The 20,902-nt window shown below is 38.9% G+C and overlaps 2 protein-coding genes across 3 annotated transcripts in view; one reads left to right on the forward strand and one right to left on the reverse strand.

Moving 5' to 3' along the window:
* The window catches only part of pdgfc (platelet derived growth factor c), a 49,253-nt gene extending 42,775 nt beyond the window's left edge, over positions 1 to 6,478 (reverse strand). For both annotated transcript variants that reach the window (XM_046031630.1, XM_046031629.1), the window contains exon 1: positions 5,778 to 6,478. In XM_046031630.1, coding sequence (XP_045887586.1) covers positions 5,778 to 5,955 — 178 coding nt within the window. In that variant the 5' untranslated portion in view covers positions 5,956 to 6,478. The remainder of the gene's footprint in view (positions 1 to 5,777) is intronic.
* Positions 6,479 to 19,197: 12,719 nt separating this feature from the next.
* Positions 19,198 to 20,902, forward strand: part of glrbb (glycine receptor, beta b) — a 30,938-nt gene continuing 29,233 nt past the window's right edge. Inside the window, exon 1 of the mRNA XM_046030857.1 lies at positions 19,198 to 19,319. Within this exon, the coding sequence (XP_045886813.1) occupies positions 19,198 to 19,319 (122 nt within the window). The remainder of the gene's footprint in view (positions 19,320 to 20,902) is intronic.

The following is a 20,902-nucleotide window of genomic DNA, read 5'->3' on the forward strand; positions in this document are numbered from 1 at the left end:
TTTCCGCGACCCCATGGGACCAGGTCGCGGCCCCCAGGGGGTCCCAATCCCCAGGTTAAGAACCACTGGTCTATACTTTTGTTGACCCAGTTTTCTTGTTACTATATTAGAATAAGAGGAACAAAACATTGTATGACGGATGGCTTATGGAGAAGTGTATGATGCTGTAGGAGTAGTTACACAGGACAATTTCCCACTTTTTCCCACCATTTCCTCCATTCACCATTGTAACTTAAACTAAGCTGACCACAGCCATCAAACTTTGTAAAGCCACTTTTCTTATAAACGTTTTCATATCAACCATGGGTTTAATGTGTAATGTGAAAGTCGTTGTTCATAGTGACAAACCCACAAACAAGTATCACCTGAATTTGAAGTTCCCCTCAGCTCTACAGCATCACTGATTTGGTTCACTTACGCCAACCTCACCAACCTCACCAACCTCATTTTCAGCCACAGCAGGCATTGTTGTTTTGGGTGAAAAGTATAAAAATAATAAAAAATATATCCATTGTACACTACCTGCTCTGCACCAAACTCTGCTTTTTTGACTCCATTAAACCATCCTTGACCAAAGCATTGACTGTGAGCAAGAAAAACTTCACAAACACTGATTCAGGGCCTAGACAGACTTGGTGTCTGTGGAGAAACATTTCTTCTATAGCTTAAACCTGTGACCCAGATCCCTTGAAAACTTCTTTGGCTGCTTGAGAAGGTGGGGGAACCAGTACTCTTGCTGCCTGAAATGACAAACAGCAGGCAGGCGGTGGCATGCTTTGCTTGCCAAATACAGCACTCTACGTTCAAATAGTGCTGACAGGAAAAACATAGACACTGTTATCCAGGGTTCCCCTCTCTGGAGTGAGATGTTGAGGGGAAAAACTCCTCCAGCCAGTAGACATAGACATGCCTGTATTCAGTGGGCGAGGGGTGTCTACTGCTGCCTTCGTAAAAAAAAAAAAATCACATAAATGCAGATTTGGGGATTTTCTTTTTCTGACTTACACTGAATGTTTACATGGGAACTGATGCATTTAGTGACTTTCAGGATGGACCGGCCTGTGAAACAATCCTTTGTTCATTAAAAATACAATGGCATAATTAAGAAAATCAGTGAAAAAAATATTAATTTTAACCATCCTGACAAACCTCTTTTTAGATATGTGGTTTTCATCTTACAATAGTGAGAAACTCTGTGTAATTGTTGCCCTCTTTGCTTCCTGGTGAGTTCATTTAACATTGGAGCCATCCATTTACTTTGATGGTTTTAATTCAGCCAAGCATACTGGCTGCTATTGCACTGCCCACCACAATGATTAACTGCATAGTGCAGCATTCATTCATTCAAGCATATCCATCAAAGCACAGCGTCTCGTAACTGGAAACAAGTTTTCCCAGGGAAGCTTTAATACAGGTCAGATGTTTCCCAGGAAACATCTGACCTGTATTAAAGAATGAAAGGAGATTCCGACCGTCCAGTTTTGTTTCACTGGTTTAAGAGGCATATCGTAATTTCAAATTAAAACATAGAGTTAAATACTATGGAAACCACTTAAAATAACATGAAACTTGAATACCAGGTGGCCAAACTTGTAGCTGCCATTAGAAGAGTCTTGCCCCTACACTATATATCACTGTGTTTGGTCTGGTCAGGGCAGATTTGATAACAATTGGTTTAGAATTAGAAAGAACATTTTGATTGTTCTTACTGTAACTTTACATGCATATAGGATTTGAGCCAACATAATGGTGCCTGACTTTGTATGAAAGAAATTTGTTTCAAATAACTAAGAGAGTCAAATGTGTGAAACTGATGAAGTGGGAGGACCTACTTTATTCGTATCACTATACATTCACATTTGAAAGTTTTAGTTTAATATTATCCCCAAATTTCCTCAATCCAGAAATACGGAAGTCTCCTGTGTAATTTTATAAAACAATAAGTTTGTGTTTTGACCATCAGAACTTTTAATTATTTCAACTTTGTTTCTTTTGTTTTGTCAGTTGCCGTGGTGAGGATGGCTCTAAATACTGCAGTACCCCTGAGCTTCAGCTGCCATTTCTAAGGCATGCTCTGTCATTGCAATAATTACTGAATTCATCTAAAATCACCCCAAAATCTGAAAGTGAATTAAATTAAGCTGCTGAATGCATTATCAGGTTTCTATGCAATGCAGTGGAACACCCAACAAAATTTTAAGCTCTGTGATTAGATAGTTCGAAAATACTTCTTTGCATTTGCTGTTGACTTCTCCACTTAAGTTTTTATGTACAGTATACAGGATTATACCTTTGACATCTTATGATAGAACCAGACATTTTCTAATGCAGTTGCTAATCTCCAACCATTCAAGCGAGAGAGTTTCGTGCCTATACAAGCCTTAGAAGTGCTTCAACTGCCATTCACCTATCAGTGTCTATGTAAAAAATGAGGAGGACTTTTACTTTCTGAACCCTAAATGACCAAAATAATAATAGCTAACTATAAATGAATGGATGATGTACACTGTACATTACACTTGAACCAATCATGATTCCTAACAAGGCCACCCACTCTATTTCCTGTTTTTTTTAGACCCCACTATAAACTGCTTTTTTGTCTGCATCAGAATCTAATGAATGCACAATGCAACTCTGTATCTTCAACCCTTCATGTATGTATGTATATGTGGAAAACTGCACATGGTCCCCATGGGCCTGTGACCCTTATAACCCCAGTCCTCCCCCTAATCTCATAATCTTTAGCGGAACAGAAGCCTCTGTGATCATTGGCAGGTCTAGCACGTTGCATACCTTCCTCCGGTGGTGCTCCAGTGGGGGGATATGTGGGAATATCTGCAGGTAATCAGCATCTCCTACTAATATTTGCAGCTGGATATTTCTAATAAGAGGCATAACATAACATAATAGCAACGCCATCTACAGGAGGGTGAAGCCAGGCCTCTTAACTGTGAGAAGTGAATGAACAGGCACACCCTAAGATGACCTGTGTGACTGGGAAGCTGAAATGCATCTCCAGCTAGATGTGCAGCATTATACAACTAGTAGGTCTGCCAACAAATCACAGCCTAATAAAATAGGCATTATAAACACTGTAGTATGAACAAAGGCCATCTCAATGTAATTAAAGAAACCTATACAGGCCATTAGTTAATACACTTGAAGACAAGGTGTAGCTGTAGCTTTATTGCGATATGCCTGAGTCTATTTTCTTAAATGACTGTACAAAAAATGCCACTCTATTAGATACACAGATACATACAAATCATGTACACCTCTATCGTCTCAAAAATGCATTTATGTGCTACTAATTTGCTCTTGGAAGTAACATAATGTTGTCTGTGGTTGAGGTCCTGCATCACGCGTTGTTAGATTTAGGCAGAACACTTTCGTCTCTCTAGCTTAAATCCCGAAAAGGTGACCATTGACATTTTCAATATTTAACCCAGACCAAACCAAGTGTTTTGTGTTGCATTAACCTACAGTATCCATAAAACTGTAAATCAGCATTAGTTTCCAGTAGCAAATATTCTATGTAAAACAAATGCAGTTTTTTGCATTTTCTCAATATGTTATGTTATATGTTATATGTTATAAAAACCTTAATCTAGGTGGCACTATGTTTCTTACAAAACATATTTGCTAATGCAAATTAGTTTAATATACAGTAAATGTCATTTTTAGGAAATTGTAAATTAAAACTGCACTAGCCTTTCTCCAATCACCAAATAAGATCCTGTGTAAAATATTCATGAGGGAAAGATTATTTTCTCACAAGAAAGGGATGACTGGATGGCTATGTGCATTTGCTTTGAGCGCTGTTTAATTTCTAAGACCATACAAAAAATTTCTGTAGTGCAACTGCAGATATATTTAGCAATGTTTTTCTAGATAATCATGAAAGCTTATAGCCATGTGGCAAACACATGAAAATTAAATGTGCTATACATGTTATTGTAACATAACCCTCTGTGGTGGAGGGAAGAAATGTTCACATTATTTATGACCACAATACCCACAATTTACATTTCAGAGTTCATGCCCATTCTGTTGGGCGTTTGGAGACTTTTGTCCAAATCATTTATTGTGACAGATGGTTACCCCGCACAGCAATGGCCCCTCTGATATCTTATGGAGTCATCAGCAGCCACTTGCCAAGTTTAATAGAACTGGGGACCATAACTCTCCAGGCAACTACTACTAAACATGCCAGACAGGTCTGGCTCTCTCCCCTCCCTCAGATCGATATCAAATTGTCTCACAGAGCATCACCGATCAAGCGCGCCAGAACGGTGAGCACTCAGATGCTCAAGTCAAAGGTTACAGATGGGCTGGCTAGCTTCACCTTCAGCCAATGTGTGACTGTTGTTTTAAAGAGTTCTTTGACTGTTTAACATCTCTCCACCCCACACTTCCCCTCCAAACACCCCCCCACCCTTTCCTTTCTCAACCATCCTGATTAAACCTGGAAATCCCTGCGGGAGGCTCTGATTTCCCAGCCCTGACTGTTACTGTAGTGAAGTCAGTGCTGCATGTCCTCACACAAGGCCAGTCAAACCCACTGGCTATAGTAGACTGAGTAATGAATGAAGTTTGACCTGTGCAACATCTGCAGGATGCAGGAATGTTGTTACTTTGAACTGTAATCTGTGTCAATATGTCAGTCCGATACAAAAGTTTGATTATTTTTTGCACTTATTGATAGTTAATAAATGATTTACTAGTGCAGTATAAGCCATTAATGACAACACCATTTTAGATTCCAAATTTTGGAAAATCCCCATCCTGCACAGCACTTGCTGTGCTGGAGGTGGACTGCAACCAAAAAGTTCTTAACATATCTAGAAAGCATTATTATTATTATTATTATTATTATTATTATTATTATTGTATGTATGTATGTATTACTAAAACCTCCTATTTATTGCTCCTGCCTTAGAGGCCTGTACAGCATGCACAGGATTCAAAAAATGCCAATTAAAGCTGGACTTCCTTTGGCAAATTCTACATTTCTAATGCCAGTATATTGCGGCTTGGAATTGTTCTTAACTGCCTTTTGCATGCATATCAAATCATGCATACTATAAAAAACAAAATAATTTTTGGGTAAAAGTAAAGAATCCGTGGATAAACAAAATCCCAACAGGATGAGAAAACAATATACATCAGTCGGAGCATCATGTGCATTACTGTAAAATCAAAATCTAGCGTTTCATTTTTGTGTAGCCTATTCTCCCCACTACACACGCTCGCGCCCATACACGCGCGCCAACACACTTCACAACAACAAAAACCGTGATTGCCAAATTGCCGATAATGGCAAAAAATCATTGGAGATTGTAATCATTTAGATACACCATCAACTTTCGCCCAACATTAAACACTGAATGACATTAAAAACTGAATTTGATAGTGCAGCTCAGTGCAGTTCAGAGGATAAGCAAATTACATCGCCCGGAGCCACTGCTGCTGCATGAATGGAGCCTTTTTTCATGATCACAGGGAAAACTTCTCCCTGGGGACCTGAAATTTCAGAGACTTTTCCCCCTTAAACATACACAGGTACAATTTAAAGGTAAAATGTAATTTTGCACTTCCTGTAATGCTGTTTGAACTGAATGAAACTCTCTCATTCATTGCAGTTTAAACTCAAGCAAGATGTGTATTTATAAAAGAATGTAAGCCCAGTAAGAATGAGCATTTCGTTATGTGTGGGAAAGACCCAGGTTTATGTTCAATAACGTTTCTAAATGTTACAAACAACAATAGAAACTCACCGTTTTGCTCCTTTACACTTGGAGGGTGAAATTTGCTGACATGACTTGATTCAGCTTCCGAGCCATATTGTTGGAGAAGCGATGCAAGAAGGAATAATAATGGAAGGATCATTTGGATGAGTGGTGGTTGGCGATCAGAAAGCGCTGTTGACGGGATGGTTTGTATCACCACACACATGCGTCGTTTACAGGACACCAGTGCTGTTTTGGACACATTTGGAGAGGATAAACGCAGAGTAGAATCCACATAATCTTGATCATCAGTCCTTCTGGAAAAAGTGAAATTTATATTTCCTGAAATCAAGAGAAATCCTCCTTCAAAGCTTCCAGACCTGCTGCAGCGCAATGCAAGTGCGCACCTGTTGGGAAAGTTGGATACTGAGTTGGACAAAGTTTTGGTTTAAGTAATTATAATCCTGGAATTAGATGTGAAAGTGTCTCTGTGCAGGCATATCATCTATGGCACGAGATCTTTAGAAAAGCACAGATGCATTTTGGCTAAAGCACGCGTCCATGGTGCGTTCTTGACTCCGTCTGAATAAATCCCCGCAGTTCTTTACGCATTACAGCAAAAGCTCACACACAGAGACAGCGATAGAATCCAGCAACCTGATACAGTCTGTACCCAGAAAACATTCGCAACACCGAGACGAGTTCTGTTGTCTGGCAAAGTCTTGAGTCATAACTTGCTGGAGACTGAGATAAAATATCGCTGCGCGGCCGGGGTTGGGTTTTTGGAGACTGCCAACTGACGGCACAACAGGTGCTATACATAAAGTACAACTTCCCAGCCGAGGAAACTCCCAGGCATTTTAACTCTTTCGTTGCTGCCTTGTCTACTGAGGTGTTTCACCCACTGTCAGTCACAGATTGGCAAATACAGTTGAACTTATTGCAAACAGTTTTTCACGTTTCCAGTAGTTTCCAGGAAACTGTCGGTGTCTCCAGATAACTTAGTCTGTTATCAATAAAAGAGTCATGATAGGAGTTAAGAAAAATATTAGAACAGCTTACTATAAAATACTTTTAACATATTTAAAGTCGAATACTTTCGAGGTTATCTGTCTCATTTTGCTTTTGTCTGAATAACATTTCCAACTGAGTTTCAAGACTAAAGATGAGAATATGTGGATTTTCACACAATACAATGTAATTTTATATAATGGCTATCTTTTTATAACCAGTGTGAATTTTGGAGAACAGAATAGTTTTGGCTAATGAAAAAAGAAAGCTCTGTTATAACAATATGGCCTATTTGGGGAAAGAAAAGAAAATTCACTGTGTGTATACCATTTGCTCCCACTGTATTGTTACGTCCATGTGGCCTTTGTGGCCCACTTACATCTTTTGTCCAGTATATCATGATGCATCAAATTTATAAAATATACATGGTTAAACAATGAAATCCAGAGTGCATATTCACATAAGGAGCTTCATCATTCAAAAGGAAACTTTCCATAAGAAAATATGACTAAGTAAGCTTGTTGTAACCATGTATTGATTGTTTAAACCCTTGATTCATTTTCCCCATAGAGAGATGAAAGATAAATATGTACCCACACAAAACTTTTTAACACGCTGTTATGCATTCTGTCTAAATGTTTCTGTGGAAGGAAATGTTTAAGGGCTTCTCAATTTGTCATATCAAAGCAAAGACACCGCTTGGAACAATACTCCCTCCTGTTCCCAATTTCCTTTCTCCGCGGCACACTGTTGTACCTCATCAACTGCATTTCATGTGGTTCCTCCCATTCTATTGTTGGCAAAATCCGCCAGAGTATCCCCCAACTGTATGATAAGTCCGCTCCAGTACAGACACAACAATCAAAGGAGAGCTGGAGACATATTGAACCCATTGAGCCAGACACATGATGCAATGCTGCAGCAATTTACCCCCAGTCTCACATAGCTCAGAAACTACCACCTCAAAGAAAGCGCAGAGAAGCCCTCTATCCAGCATCAAGGTATGAAGGAAGGTTTTGTGGTTTTAATCAAAGTTAATGGCTGGGAAAAGAAGGCATGGGGCATTGATACAGTCATTTCATACGTGTGTTGCCCCCGTAGAGAGGGGCATATAGAGGTCTTCTTGTGCTTGTTGCAAGGGCCAAGGCCCTTTGTGTAAAGGAGAGTATCACATTCCAGCCCTGCAAGGGCCTGCAGCAGATGTCAGCACTTCACATTGTGGAATCCCTCTCTCTTTTGCACACGCACTCATACACACTCAGTCACCCCTTGAGGTTTTGTCTGTAAAAGCTGGGTATTTTGTCTCCTTGTCCACATTTGATTGCCGCTTCCATGGTGGTCTTGTGAAATGTGGAGGCTTTGATACAAAGAAATATAATAAACAGAGGAAATTAGAAACAAGGCAGACCTTTTGGGTCACGGCTAACATACAGAGACATGCCAGCCAGGAGGGCTCTGTGTCCAAAAAGCAGACTGGAGATGGAAATGTATACAACAGAGAATTCACATTTGTCGGCTCCCAGCTAAATCCCATTAGACTTGCTTGCCTTTTCGGGACACATGCTGTCAAACAAACAAATGCCTTCTCCCAATCAGTCTGTATTACACAACGCATTTGTCACAGGGTCTGCAAAACACCAGTTTTGTTCTAGGTGAAATGAAGTGAAACACAAGGGAGCAGACATGTTTGCAAAATTCAGATTGCAGCTCATTATTTGCACCTTGAAGAAAAGGGCCTTTGAGATGACTTCATTTATATGGTAAAAACCTCCTGTAGCCGCAGGAGGATTTTTTGCTGTGTGGTCCAGCAAGGAGTCGTGTGTGGTTTTTACTGAAAGTGGGAAATGTGCCAGCAGAGGAATTTAGAAAGAAATATTTTCAAATGGAATTCTTTTTTTCATTGTTATTCCGGATGGGTTCTTATTATTGTAAACACAGATACAAGGTTGTACTAATGTTTCCTCTAAGGGTGCTGTCTCCTTCAATATGTAGAAACACTTAAGTTTGAGATGTGAGAAGTGTGGCATCATGGTGATTAATTGCCCCTGGCTGCACTTGGCTTTGAAACCAGAGCCCCCTGGTGGTGCCCCTCAGGGCTACAGTCAGGCCTTTGCCCTTTCAAAACTTTTTGATGCCACTAAAGTACTGTGGAACATGTCTCAGTTCTGGACAAAATAAATCTTTTGATTCCAGTCTTTACAAAAGGAAATCATGTCATCATGTAATTCAAATAAATTATAGGGTAAAATGTTAACATGCTATCTTCTAATGGAATCATCCACCCATCCATTTTCTTTTCTTTTCTAATCTGCTAATCCTGTCCAATGCTGTGACAGGCTGGAGTCTTCATTTACATGCATGTGTGATTTCCACCTCTAAAAACACTCATCATTAATGCAGTACAGAAGGTTAGACCATTGTTTTCAAGTGCCTGGTTTGTAGAAGCGAGTCATAGAAAAACATCATTTTCCTCAGAAAGCTCAGACAACTGTCAATTTGGGGACCTGCTGCTTCGCAAATAGAGCTGGGCAAACAGCAAGTGTTTTTATTGACTGCTGATTATCTGGAAATTTCGATTTATTCTGCTGTGGCATTGTTGCATTGTGTTCTATTTTGAAAGAAAACATGACATTGGTTACATTGTTCCTGGTGGTAGTCTGTCAAAGATATTCATATCATCAGTTCTAAGGTTGTGATCACATATGTGATCATTTTGTCATGAAATACATTAACTCCACTAACAACAATCCGAAAAACTCTTTGCAGTGGTGAAATCTTTCATTTTTAAATAACAGTAGCAATACAACAAAATTTTACTCAAATAAAAGTACAGCAGTATTATCACCAAATTAGAGTAAAAGAAAAAGTTCCCAATATGTATATTGCCACCTTTAAGAGTGTAATTAATATATGTACAGCTTATTAGTACTGATGAACATGTAATCAGCTATTTGCTGTTTTAGGGGATTGAGTCAATTGTACAGTAAGTACTAGTGTATTGTTGGCTTGTTTAATCAAGGGCATTGCATCATATTTGATCATCTGATCATATGTTTGGTATATAAAATCACAATCTGCAAAGTAACTAATGTAATGGGGTAAAAAGCATAATTTTTCTCTTTGAAATGTGCTGGGTGGAATTATACAGTGACATAAAATGGAAATGCTTAAGTCAAGTCCACACCATGTACCATTCGGGTAGTTAATTGAGTCTTTAAGTGTTTATTGCAAGATATTAAATTCTAAACTTATTCTCACAGGTCAAATCATTCCTGTACAAGATATAACACATTTCATGTGGTAGAGTCTGCACTCTGGGACAGCTCTGTTAATAAAGTACAGGTATTGCAAAACAGTTCTTTCTGTAGCCTGTTAGTGCTGTGCTCTACCCATTAATTACACCAAAATTTCTTGTCTGATACATTTATCCATTACATGTGTCTGCAGTCAGTGCTTCACAGCAGAGCCTTAACTGAATTCAATTTAAATTCACTTGCTACTTTCACAATGCTGTCTGACTCTATTTGTTATTTGTCTTGGATGGTCTGAAAATTATGGAGGAAGTTCACAGTGTGATAGTACAAGCTATGATGAAAACAAGCTCCCTCATTTGAACTTATGAGTTTTATCATGTTGTGTGTGGTGTGTAATATAAATATTATAATAATAATATAAAATCTCATTTCAAGTGGTGTTAAATTTTTCACGAATTTATATGATCACATAAACAGAGAAGCATCTAATGACTCAGTGAATGTACATTTTGACCCAGAGTCCAAGTTAATTTAGAAGATAAATATAATAGGAGTCAGGTAATCAGGCAGGCAAGCAATGAAAGGCAAACTTGACCAGACAAGGGGGAGGCAAAAAGGAAAAAGTCTGAGGTACAGGCAGAAGATCATGAAGACAGGTAACAGAACACTTAATAAGGAACACATAAGACAGTCAGACAGGTAACAGATGGAAATGTGCCTGTATATAAACTGAAGGGATAATGAGGGACGTGGGAACAGGTGAGTAGGTGGGTGGGGCAGTAGGGTGACGGGGACTGGCGAGAACTGTGGGGTTGTAGGTCAGGAGGGAGTGGTAGGATCTGTAATGATAGGAGAGTTAGTATGCAGGTAAATGAAGAGAGGAATATTACAAGAATAAGGAATATTGTGACAGAACTGTCATCTCGCAAGCAAACCACTGTTAGTTAAATATACATTAAAACAAACAGTTATATTTTCATTCAGTGCAACATTTAAAAAAATGTTAGACATTTCTTCTTGGAAAGAAGATCTTGCTCCTTGAGGAGGAGGAGTCCAAATATCCTGCTGAGCAGCTTCCTGGCTTGATGCCTCCATCACAATCTTGGTTGGTGTTGCACTTACTAAACATCTGCTGATGAGAAAGAATCCATTTCCATTATGGCAATCTGCTTATTTAATGATCAGGGGTCAGATCTACTACACTGCCAAACTTCATTATTACAGTATTGTACTAGAGCACATCTGCAAGCCTGCAACTATTAATTTGGCCATACCTATTAAATTTACAAAGTATGCATACTGAATATGTGCAGGTTTGTGTTGTTTAAAGATGTTACAAATCTGTCTATCCAAGTGCTTCAGTTCTAGCATGTACTGTATAATGTGGGTTGATCTGGGTTCATACATGTTTTGATACAGGTCAGATGGGGAAAGTGCCATGGAGAGGGGAAAGAGATTAATCAATAACTAAAGGGACAACTCAGCAACAAGGAAGATGCTGATACCTGAACATGTAAATTTTCTGTCAAACTGCCTGTGCTGCTGTAACCAACATAATCCATTTCTTTATTTGCCAGGCCGTCCTTGTAAATAAGAAGTTGTTCTTAAGCGCCCTACCAGGTTAAATAAAGGTTTAATAAAAATTATTTGTGCACATTTTAAAAGTGCTAGTTGTTCTTATATTTGGGGATGGCAAGCAACAAATGATACATCATATGAAAGATCATAATCTCATGATTCTATGACTGTTTTAAGACCAAACAACAACAACAGTGTATTTTCTAACAGGAGTAAAAACAAAGCAAAACGAAAACAAAGTAACTACATTGCTTTAAATAGGGAAAATGGGTGTACTTCACTATCACTTATTTTACTGTTGATGTAAATGTAGTATATGTCAAAGAGTTCCCTTTCAGAAGAGGCCAGGATCCGGACATAAAAAAGAAACAACATGCACAAAGAAGGTGTGCTTGTGCAGAGGTTAAAAGAAAAAAAAAAGATCTTTTAATAATGTCCTGGCAAAGAAAAGAAGTTTATTGTGAAATTCCCCTTGAAGAATACACGTCAGATCCCAAGATCAAATATATTTACAGTCACTAAATGATAAGTGGAGATGTATGATTTATATCTCCCTCTTATTTATATGTTACCATTAATCAAAGCTACCTTAATTCCATCAACATCAAATTCAGTTTGCACACATATAGTTGAAAATATTCATATCCCATAGGTCCTGCTGCCCTTTGTTTTATCTTCATCCTTCATGATTTTCAAGTCACATTCACTTTGCTTCTTCCTCAACAAAGCCATTTATCTTGTCACCTATAAAACTGTGTCCATGAAGCTTCACTGGGTTCAGCTAAAGAACTAGCCATCACTTCTGAATTGAAAACAAACATGTTACTAAGCAGCACATTGAGAAGAAGATGTTTAGTAGCAACCGGTTTCTTCCTCTGTCAAAAGCTCTATTTTCATCGGATAAGAATGTGACAACACGTGTAAGTCTTCTGAGCTACAGTAATAGAATTTTGGTCTGCATGCCGGGTATAATAGCACAATAGATTGGTTCAATCCAGACTAACATATTTCTGGAATGGCTCATGGTTGTCCATCAGACACATGGCTCGGAGCCAGCCAGTGAACGTTTTTGTCTACACAAAAGGATCCTTGTGCTCGATTGCAAGCCTCTTGACTGTAACACCAGAACCATGCCCTGTGACATAAATCATTAATCTCTATGCATATGGTGCTGATTAATTTGTGTATGCAAATGGAATGCCTTGTCAGTCAAAATTACCCTACTGGGATCAATGTGGAAGGGCCTCCCAAGTTGTTTGACATAAAGTGATGAATGAGATATGGATCAAAATTGTGGGAAAAATCAGCTCAGTTGCATCCTGTGATGGATTTTATTTTCACTGAAAGAACAAAAGTTCAGGATCCTGTACATGTGTTTCAGCTAAACTCACAAAACAAATAATAAAATGACAGTGAAAACACAAAGCAGTTTGTAAAAAGTTCTTTCTGTAGAAAAGTTGTAACCACAACCTAATGTATGCATGTTGTGGTTTATAGAAATGAATGCCAAATCTGTAGAGGAAATTCTATTTGTAGCATGCAAAACCCAAGTACCTAAAAAAATTCAGTCATTGCTAAGATAATCAATTCTATTTGTGATAAATAATAAAATAAAGACTTACTCAGATGTCATTACAATAGACTAGTTATACCAGCCATTTAGACCTTATTTACTCATAATAAATGGCTGATGATAGCTGTTATATGCTAAAAAACATATGTTTAGGCATTCAGTGCATCTCCGTTATGATTTGTTGCCCCTAAATTTTCCTCTACCATGTTGTGATGCAACCTTCATTTTGAAAATATTATTCCTTTAGGTGAGGTTGCAGGCAGGACAATCCTGCAGTATGTGGCTTATCTAAGCCTAATACACACATTCCTGTACACACATGTTGTGGATGAGGAGAATTCTACTGTTTTGGTTAGTTGGGCTTCTCAGCTTCCAGTTCCTAGAAGCAGAAAGCTCAGCTCCAAACAGAATAGTTTGCACTAAAGAGAAACATCAATCATGTGTCACATAAAAGTCCTATACATGCTGCATAAAATTCCTTTAAAACAGTATATAAAATGAATGTTGTGACCATATAAAGTGATAGTAGTTGATGATCTTGCAACTATTTGGTCTTTTCCCCAAAAAAATTCTGATATGAGCCATTCATAGTTATCTGTTCTTCAATTCATTTGTTCACATACCAGATGTAGGCCTAAACAAGAATGTCATCAACCACCAAAATGAAAAACAAATGGCAATGATGTATTTAAACAGACAGGCTAACAGCTAAATGATTGGCCTCACGTTATCTTATCAGCAGATGTAGTTTGCCCAGTTGTCATGGAATTGTAGATGGACAATTTAAATAAATTCTGAGCAGATGAATGACTTTAATCACAATCTGATAATGAAGATCTTGTGATAAGTTTGAAAGATCATGTAACAGCAAGACCTTGTGGTGAGAGTTTTCTCTAATGTTTTCTTTTAAAATTAAATTAAATTTAAGTTTGTTTAGATCACATCATCAAAATAGGTCTATAATTTCAGTTGTCATATATACAAATGTACTTGATGTATGACTTCATTACTTCTTTTTTCTCAGTAATTTACTCATTCATTTCGCATTTATACATAAAAAAAACCCTATGATGCTCATTGAAATTTAATACATTAATGTATATAAAGCCTAATCTGGTCTTTGAAAACCATATAATTCACATCAATAAACACCAATGGAAAGCTTCAGCCCATATGAGCCTGAACTGCATCCATAATTTGCCGAGGGTCTCTACTTTATGGTTTATCAGCCCTCACCATTCACGTCCATCTGCCGCTAAATACCACACAGACACTGCCATAAATAGTTTGCGCCCATCACGTGAATGAGATCATTTCTTTTTCCTGCCGTCACGTCACGTTTCAGCGTTAAGCAGCGGTTGTGGATGGGGAGGCGGAGAGCGGCTGTCCGTGGTGCTGATGGGAGGACTGACGCTCTCCAGCTCTGTGCAGCCGCTACTGCGCATGTTGCATGTCAGGTACACGCAAGCCTCCATCTTGGGCATCCCGAGCTCAGGCGAAAGGGCTACAGCCATAAACACACTCATTCCAAAATAACAACAAACCGGGCGCGGCAATAAATATTTTTTGGCAATTTGCCGAGATGTAACTTTTTTTTCTTAATCCCATTCAACAAATTGCTTCAGTGAAGAGCACGGAGAACAGAATGGAAAAGAAAGACCGTGACTGCTCTGGAAGGATCTGTTAACGACTACTTGTACTTTCAGCTTTCCTAGGTCTACTTTTCTAAGGAATTGACAGGTGTCAACGCCAAACGGTAAGTGGGACTGTCTGACATGTTTTGTGATAAATGACTTCCGTGTTATTTATGTTCCTAACGTGCGCTCATGTTAAGTGCAATCGCATGCTCGCGTTCACATGTATTGGCATCTTCTTCCTGCATCCCCCCGTCATGGTGGTCGCTGTTTGCTGTGCTCTCTCTCGAGTCCCTCTGCTCTTCTGATGCTCAGACTTTAGGCAAGTGTCAGCCTCTGCTTACTTTTCTCTTGTTAATGCGAAGTGCAGCCACAGGTTGTGAGTGCCCCTATAGTCCTCATTTACGGTTGCGTTGGTTTCATATCAGTATTTTGATAAGCAGATAACAGGCCTCTCGTGGGTTAAACCATTTTGCAGTTAAATAAGGAAAGGATACCCGGATAGTCCATTGTATGCTATTATATCTCTTATTAAAACAAAAATAGTGAATATAAATATTAATCACACCAAATCACATATCTTTATTGTATTATTGTTATCATCAATAGCTCATAAATAATATACCACTCATTTATCTAAATATTCTCACCTTCTAACAGGAATTCCTTTTCATAGAACAGCATGTTTATGGCCCAGAATCTAAAAATGCACAGCCTAGGAAGTTTTGTTGGCAGAGCAGAATTGCTGATTGACCTTGGACCCATGGGGCAGACCATGTATGGCTGCTTGAGTCAGCCACTGCATGACAAAGAATCTGCAGTTTTAACATTGCTAGTAGTAAAACACAGCAAGGGTAATGTTCTACAGTGGTGGCACAGAGTTGACTCAGGCAGTGCCAAGGTGAATTTACAGCTGAACCCACATTTCTCTGCACAGGAGTCAGTTTATCTTTGGTGTGCATGATGTCTTAGTTATCTCTTAAATATTATACAATTTTGAGAATGTACACACATCAAGGTGCACTGCAGACTAGTATGAATCAATTAATAGATCAACGATCACTCAAATCTGCTCCAATATACCATGCCAAGTAGAAACAGCCTCTGATAACACCTCGATTAAGGCTAATGGTTGGGTAATAATGCATAGTATATTGGAGAGAAATTGTGCAACTTGTTTAATTGTAAATAATATATCTTTCAATATATATTTTCTTAATGAAAAAAATATTTTTAAAAGTTATAACCGCATCGTGTCTATAATGCAGGACCCTCCAAGGGTTCGCAAGATAAATCTTAGGGGTCACAAGTTGTTTCAGAAGATAGGAAATGAGAAGAAACAATATTTCCGCTGCACACAATTATGATGATTATTCTCACTTTCCCCAGGCTTTTTTCTTGTGAAAAGTGTTTTACCTCTTCATTACTCAAAACTTTTAAAATTTTACAAAATACAAATTATTTGTACCACTATTCCGGATATATGAGGTGGTTTGACCATTTCGCCTTTTCCAAAATTGTGTTACCAACTCCCTAGGCAAGTATGCTATATCATTTTACTCATGTAATCTGTGCCCACATAACAAAATAATTTACCTTAAACATTGTTCCCAATCAGATATATTCAGGCAATGCTGTTACAGTACCCTAATTACTTTGTTGACATGTACCAGTAACATTAGCTTAGTCACAGTCTCTCAAAATGCACCAGCAGCAGATATCATGTAATTAGGTTTTGCCTAGGTACATACGTCAATAAACAATTGGTTCTGAAATCATGAGCTTGAGGAAGAAGTCTCTCTCCCTAGGTCGACTGCTGCAACTAAATTTGGAGTGAGGGGGACGGGAACTATCCTGTAAAACATTTTTCAAGTTGAGGTTTAAGTTGAAGATAAAGACCGTGTTGTTGCATGCGCAAGTTCTAGTGTTTTTCTAGGGGCAAATCTAGGGGTAGTGTGGCCACTAGTGGGACTTTTTGTTTATACCTTACCTTGGTGTAGTGTTGTTACTGCTGCTGTGTGAGGATGACAGCCGAGCAGAAGACAGCATTGCAGGCCGTGCATCCATGTCAAAAGGGGGCTGCAGATGGACTGACTGAGCTTGTATATAAGAGGACATTAACCAGCCCCACCCACTCCCCCAGTCTCTCTACATCCACACACAGGCAGCAGCAAGGCTTGGAGGTCGGGATTTAAATTATTAACATTTTGTGATGATTATAGATTTCTTTTTTCTCTCAAAGAGATTCAGCGTTAGTCAACAAACATTCCCGGCTAAAGCCCCCAAAGTCTGATGCTGACGCCCATGATCCTGTAGAGAAATGCAGGGGAAGGGGACATAGGGAATGTGGGTCACGTAAGAAATGTTTCCTAAGAACTGTAGTTGGTTGCCAAGTTAAGCATTCAAAATAAATTCAGCTGCTGCAATCTGATATGTTTGTGTCAGTGTTGAAGCATGTTGGCCATTTTCTCCTCCACAATGGGAGCAGCAACAAACCTTCCACTGCAGGAATCTTCCAAATCAATAAAACAAGGTTGACTTAAGCTTTGGTGTTTGCATGGAGACAAAGGGCGCTGAGTGGAGCTGGAGAATATGATGATCAATGTGCGGATGAGGAGCAGTCAGGGAGTTACTGGGCAAAGGCACTGAGAAAGAGAGAGAGATAGTGTCCCTGTCTAGACAATAAACTGCTTCAGTTAATGTGCAGTCTTGCTGGCGCGGGGAGGTGTGTGGGGGGGGTGCTGTTGGCTTTCCTGTTGGTCTTGGTGTCCCTATGTACTGAAAGGGCACCTACATTAGGAATGAATCACACAGGTACTGTGGCTGCTAGCTGATTTATGGCCCCTACAAGAAATGCAAAAATGCACTGCCTATTCACAGAAGGCTGCATTTGTGTATACAGTTGTGTTACTGTTAGAGCTAGCTTTGGACTTATTAAATAAAGAGACTTTTGGTAAAAACACAGGACCATTTTATCTCCTATCTCCTTCAGTGTTTGTGGTGTGAGAAAGGATTGAACCATAACACCACAGCTATCATAGATCAAACCAAATGATATAGTTTATAAATAATAAACAACTGTGGTGATAAAAAAGAAAATTTACAGCTACATCCAGAAACTATATTGTTAAGCATTTTCTCTGCAGGTTCTAGACTGAAGCAGAGGATATTTCAGGTAATGCTTATTTCAGCTATCCTTTAGAGGTCACAGTCGACGAATCCTGAATGACCATCGTTATTCAGGTGCATTACTCCACTGATTGAATTTATGCTTGAACTTGCACTACTTGATTAAACCATGTCACACTGATTAATTTACATTACAGACATTTACTGTATGTGACATGCATTCAGAGAAAATGGAAATGCATTACGTCCGCAAAGCAATGGGCAAAGTCAGTTTTCAGGAAATAGATAAAGTACTCGTTACTCGTACACGTTTTATACTCCCACTGAGGACAAAGCTTAAAGGTTCAGTGTGTATGTTTTAGTGACATCTAGTGGTCAGGGTTGCCAATTGCAACTAATGGCTAACTGTGCATTCACTTGCTCCTCGGACGAAATAAGTACTTTATAATAAATGTATTAATTCTAATGGCAATTGTAAAGTCAACAGTAAAAAGCCCAACTTTGTACTTTTTCTCCATGAGATTGTGCATTATATCAATTTATTTTCTAAATCCAACAACAAAAAAGGCTGTGAAAACTGTCAACATATAGTCTTCTTTTAACATCTTTATATAATGTAGACTAACCATGGCAAAGTTTTTATTATTTGTGTCTTCTTATATTTTTGGATACTCTTCTGTATACTTATTTATGTCCCATAAACTCTAGATTCCTCTTTTTGCGATAAAGATTTAAGGAGGAAAAGAAAAATCAGATTATTCCGACACCACATGAATGCACCATCAGTCACTGCTCACCTGTCCCTTTCCAAGTGCAGAGGAGAAGCCATGTTGGCTGTCTTGCTCTGTCTGCTCTTGTGCTAAATGATACGTGCGGTCCTCTATTTGTCCAAATTTCCCTTCTCTTCTTACTTCTAATAAACCAGACGACTACTACTACTACTACAACTTCTGCTTGTTTTTTGTGCGTAGTCAACGTAGTGACGAAACACACTCTGTAGGGTAGTTTGTCTGTTTAGGCAGTGCAACATGGCGATGTCCATGTAAAGGACCCATGTTGTATGTAGATAGAAATGGCTCATTCTAAGGTAATAAAAACATAACAGTTCATTATGTAAGGTCTTTATACACCACTTAAATCATAGTTATGTATATTATATTGCATTTCTGTCAAAAGATCCTCCTAAATACCTTTAACCTTTAAGTTTTCTGTCACGTGAAAATTAATGCTGAGATTTGTTGAATGTTTAAAGTTTTTTTTATTCCTCCACAGTCTCAACGGACCCCAGAATGGGTATTAAGAAGCTTGCCATCTTTCTCCTGGTCCTCTGTCTTTGTCTAGAGGGAGGATCCGCCAAAGAAAAAGGAACAAAGAAGGGAAAGAAAAAAGGGAAACAGGTTTACTGTCCATCGTAAGTATGGAATAAACAACACTTTGAGCTGGCATATAAAATTTAACATGTACTTCATGTAGCATTTACTGCAAATACTGCTGTAAGTGCAGTGATGACAAAACATGATAATGCCATGAGTTAATTTAACTTGACAGTGACCATCAGCTCAAAAGTAAATAATTGAAATACATTACTGGTTTTCTCAAAATTCCTTGCATGACTTAACTTGTTTAAAAGGGTACCTCAGCAAATTAGAGGTGCACTTCTGTGAAATTGGTGGAGTTCCCCATTAATGGTGCCCCACCATTGATAGTTAAGCATTATGTTAAAGCATAACTATTTTACATCTGATGGATCTACTTTTGGATCTTTTGGTTTCTCGTGAGCTGCTTCACTGCAGAGCTACTCAGGTCTGATTTGAATCTTTAATGGGCATCTAAGAAATCAACACCAAATCCACCAAAAGCATGTTTTGTTAAAAATACTGAATACTTGTAATGTAACATGTTAAAAAAAAGTCACAGTTTTTGTGCTATATTGTATGGAGCAGTGCTGAGGATGCATTTGAATTTTAATTTAAGAGTCTCATAACTTAGGAGAAAAAAACTGCTCTGCAGTCTGGTGGTGTGACAGCGGACACCTCTGTATCTCTTGCCACACAGCAACAGGGTGAACAGGCTGTATCTGGGGTAAATGCTGTCTTTTAGTATCCTTTGGGCTCTGCTCAGACACCTCAGCTCACCGATATCACTGATGCTCGGTAGATGGGTACCAATGATCTTCTGAGTGTTTTTAATCACCCGCTGCAGAGCCCTCCAGTCCTGGGCTTTGCACGTCCCATGCCAGTTGGTGATGTTTCCAGTCAGGATGCTTTCTGTTGCTCCTCTGTAAAAGTTAATAAGAATTTGGCACAGGAATTTAGCGTTCTTAAGTTTCCTTAAGAAATATTGCTGTTTCTGAGCTTTCTTCATCAGCGTGGAGATGTGAGATGACCATGTCAGGTTCTCTGTGACGCTGATTCCCAGGAAACTAAAATTTTTCTCTTGCTTTGCCTCAACTCCACTGATGTAGACAGGAGTGTGTGTCATTGTCTCCTTTTTGCTAAAATCAACAATCAGCTCATTAGTTTTGCTGACGTTGAGCAGTAGGTTGTTCTCTGTGCACCACTCAGCAAGATTATTGATTTCCTCCCAATATGAAGTCTCATCATTGTCTGAAATCTGAAAGATGATGGGGTTGTCGTCTGCAAACTTCACAACTGAGTTCTCACTGTGTCGGGTGATACAGTCGTGGGTGTACAGCGTGAACATGAGGGGGCTGATCACACAGCCCTGGGGGGCTGTGGTGTTGAGCACTAGAGTGGTGGAGGTGTGACCGCCAATCCGAACTATCTGGGGTCCGTTTGTGAGGAAGTCCAATATTCAGTTGCAGAGTGTGATACAGAGTGTTAATTTGGCCAATAAGTTTCATGGGAGAGATTGTATTGTAGGTGTTGTTTTCTGTGAGGGCTGAGTGGAGGGCAGTAGATATGACATCCTCTGTGGATAAGTTGGTTCTGAAAGAATGTGCTGAAGAACCAGTTTCTCAAAGCACTTCTTTAG

This window comes from Micropterus dolomieu, linkage group LG19 (assembly GCF_021292245.1).
Source record: "Micropterus dolomieu isolate WLL.071019.BEF.003 ecotype Adirondacks linkage group LG19, ASM2129224v1, whole genome shotgun sequence".
NCBI classification, from domain to species: domain Eukaryota; kingdom Metazoa; phylum Chordata; class Actinopteri; order Centrarchiformes; family Centrarchidae; genus Micropterus; species Micropterus dolomieu.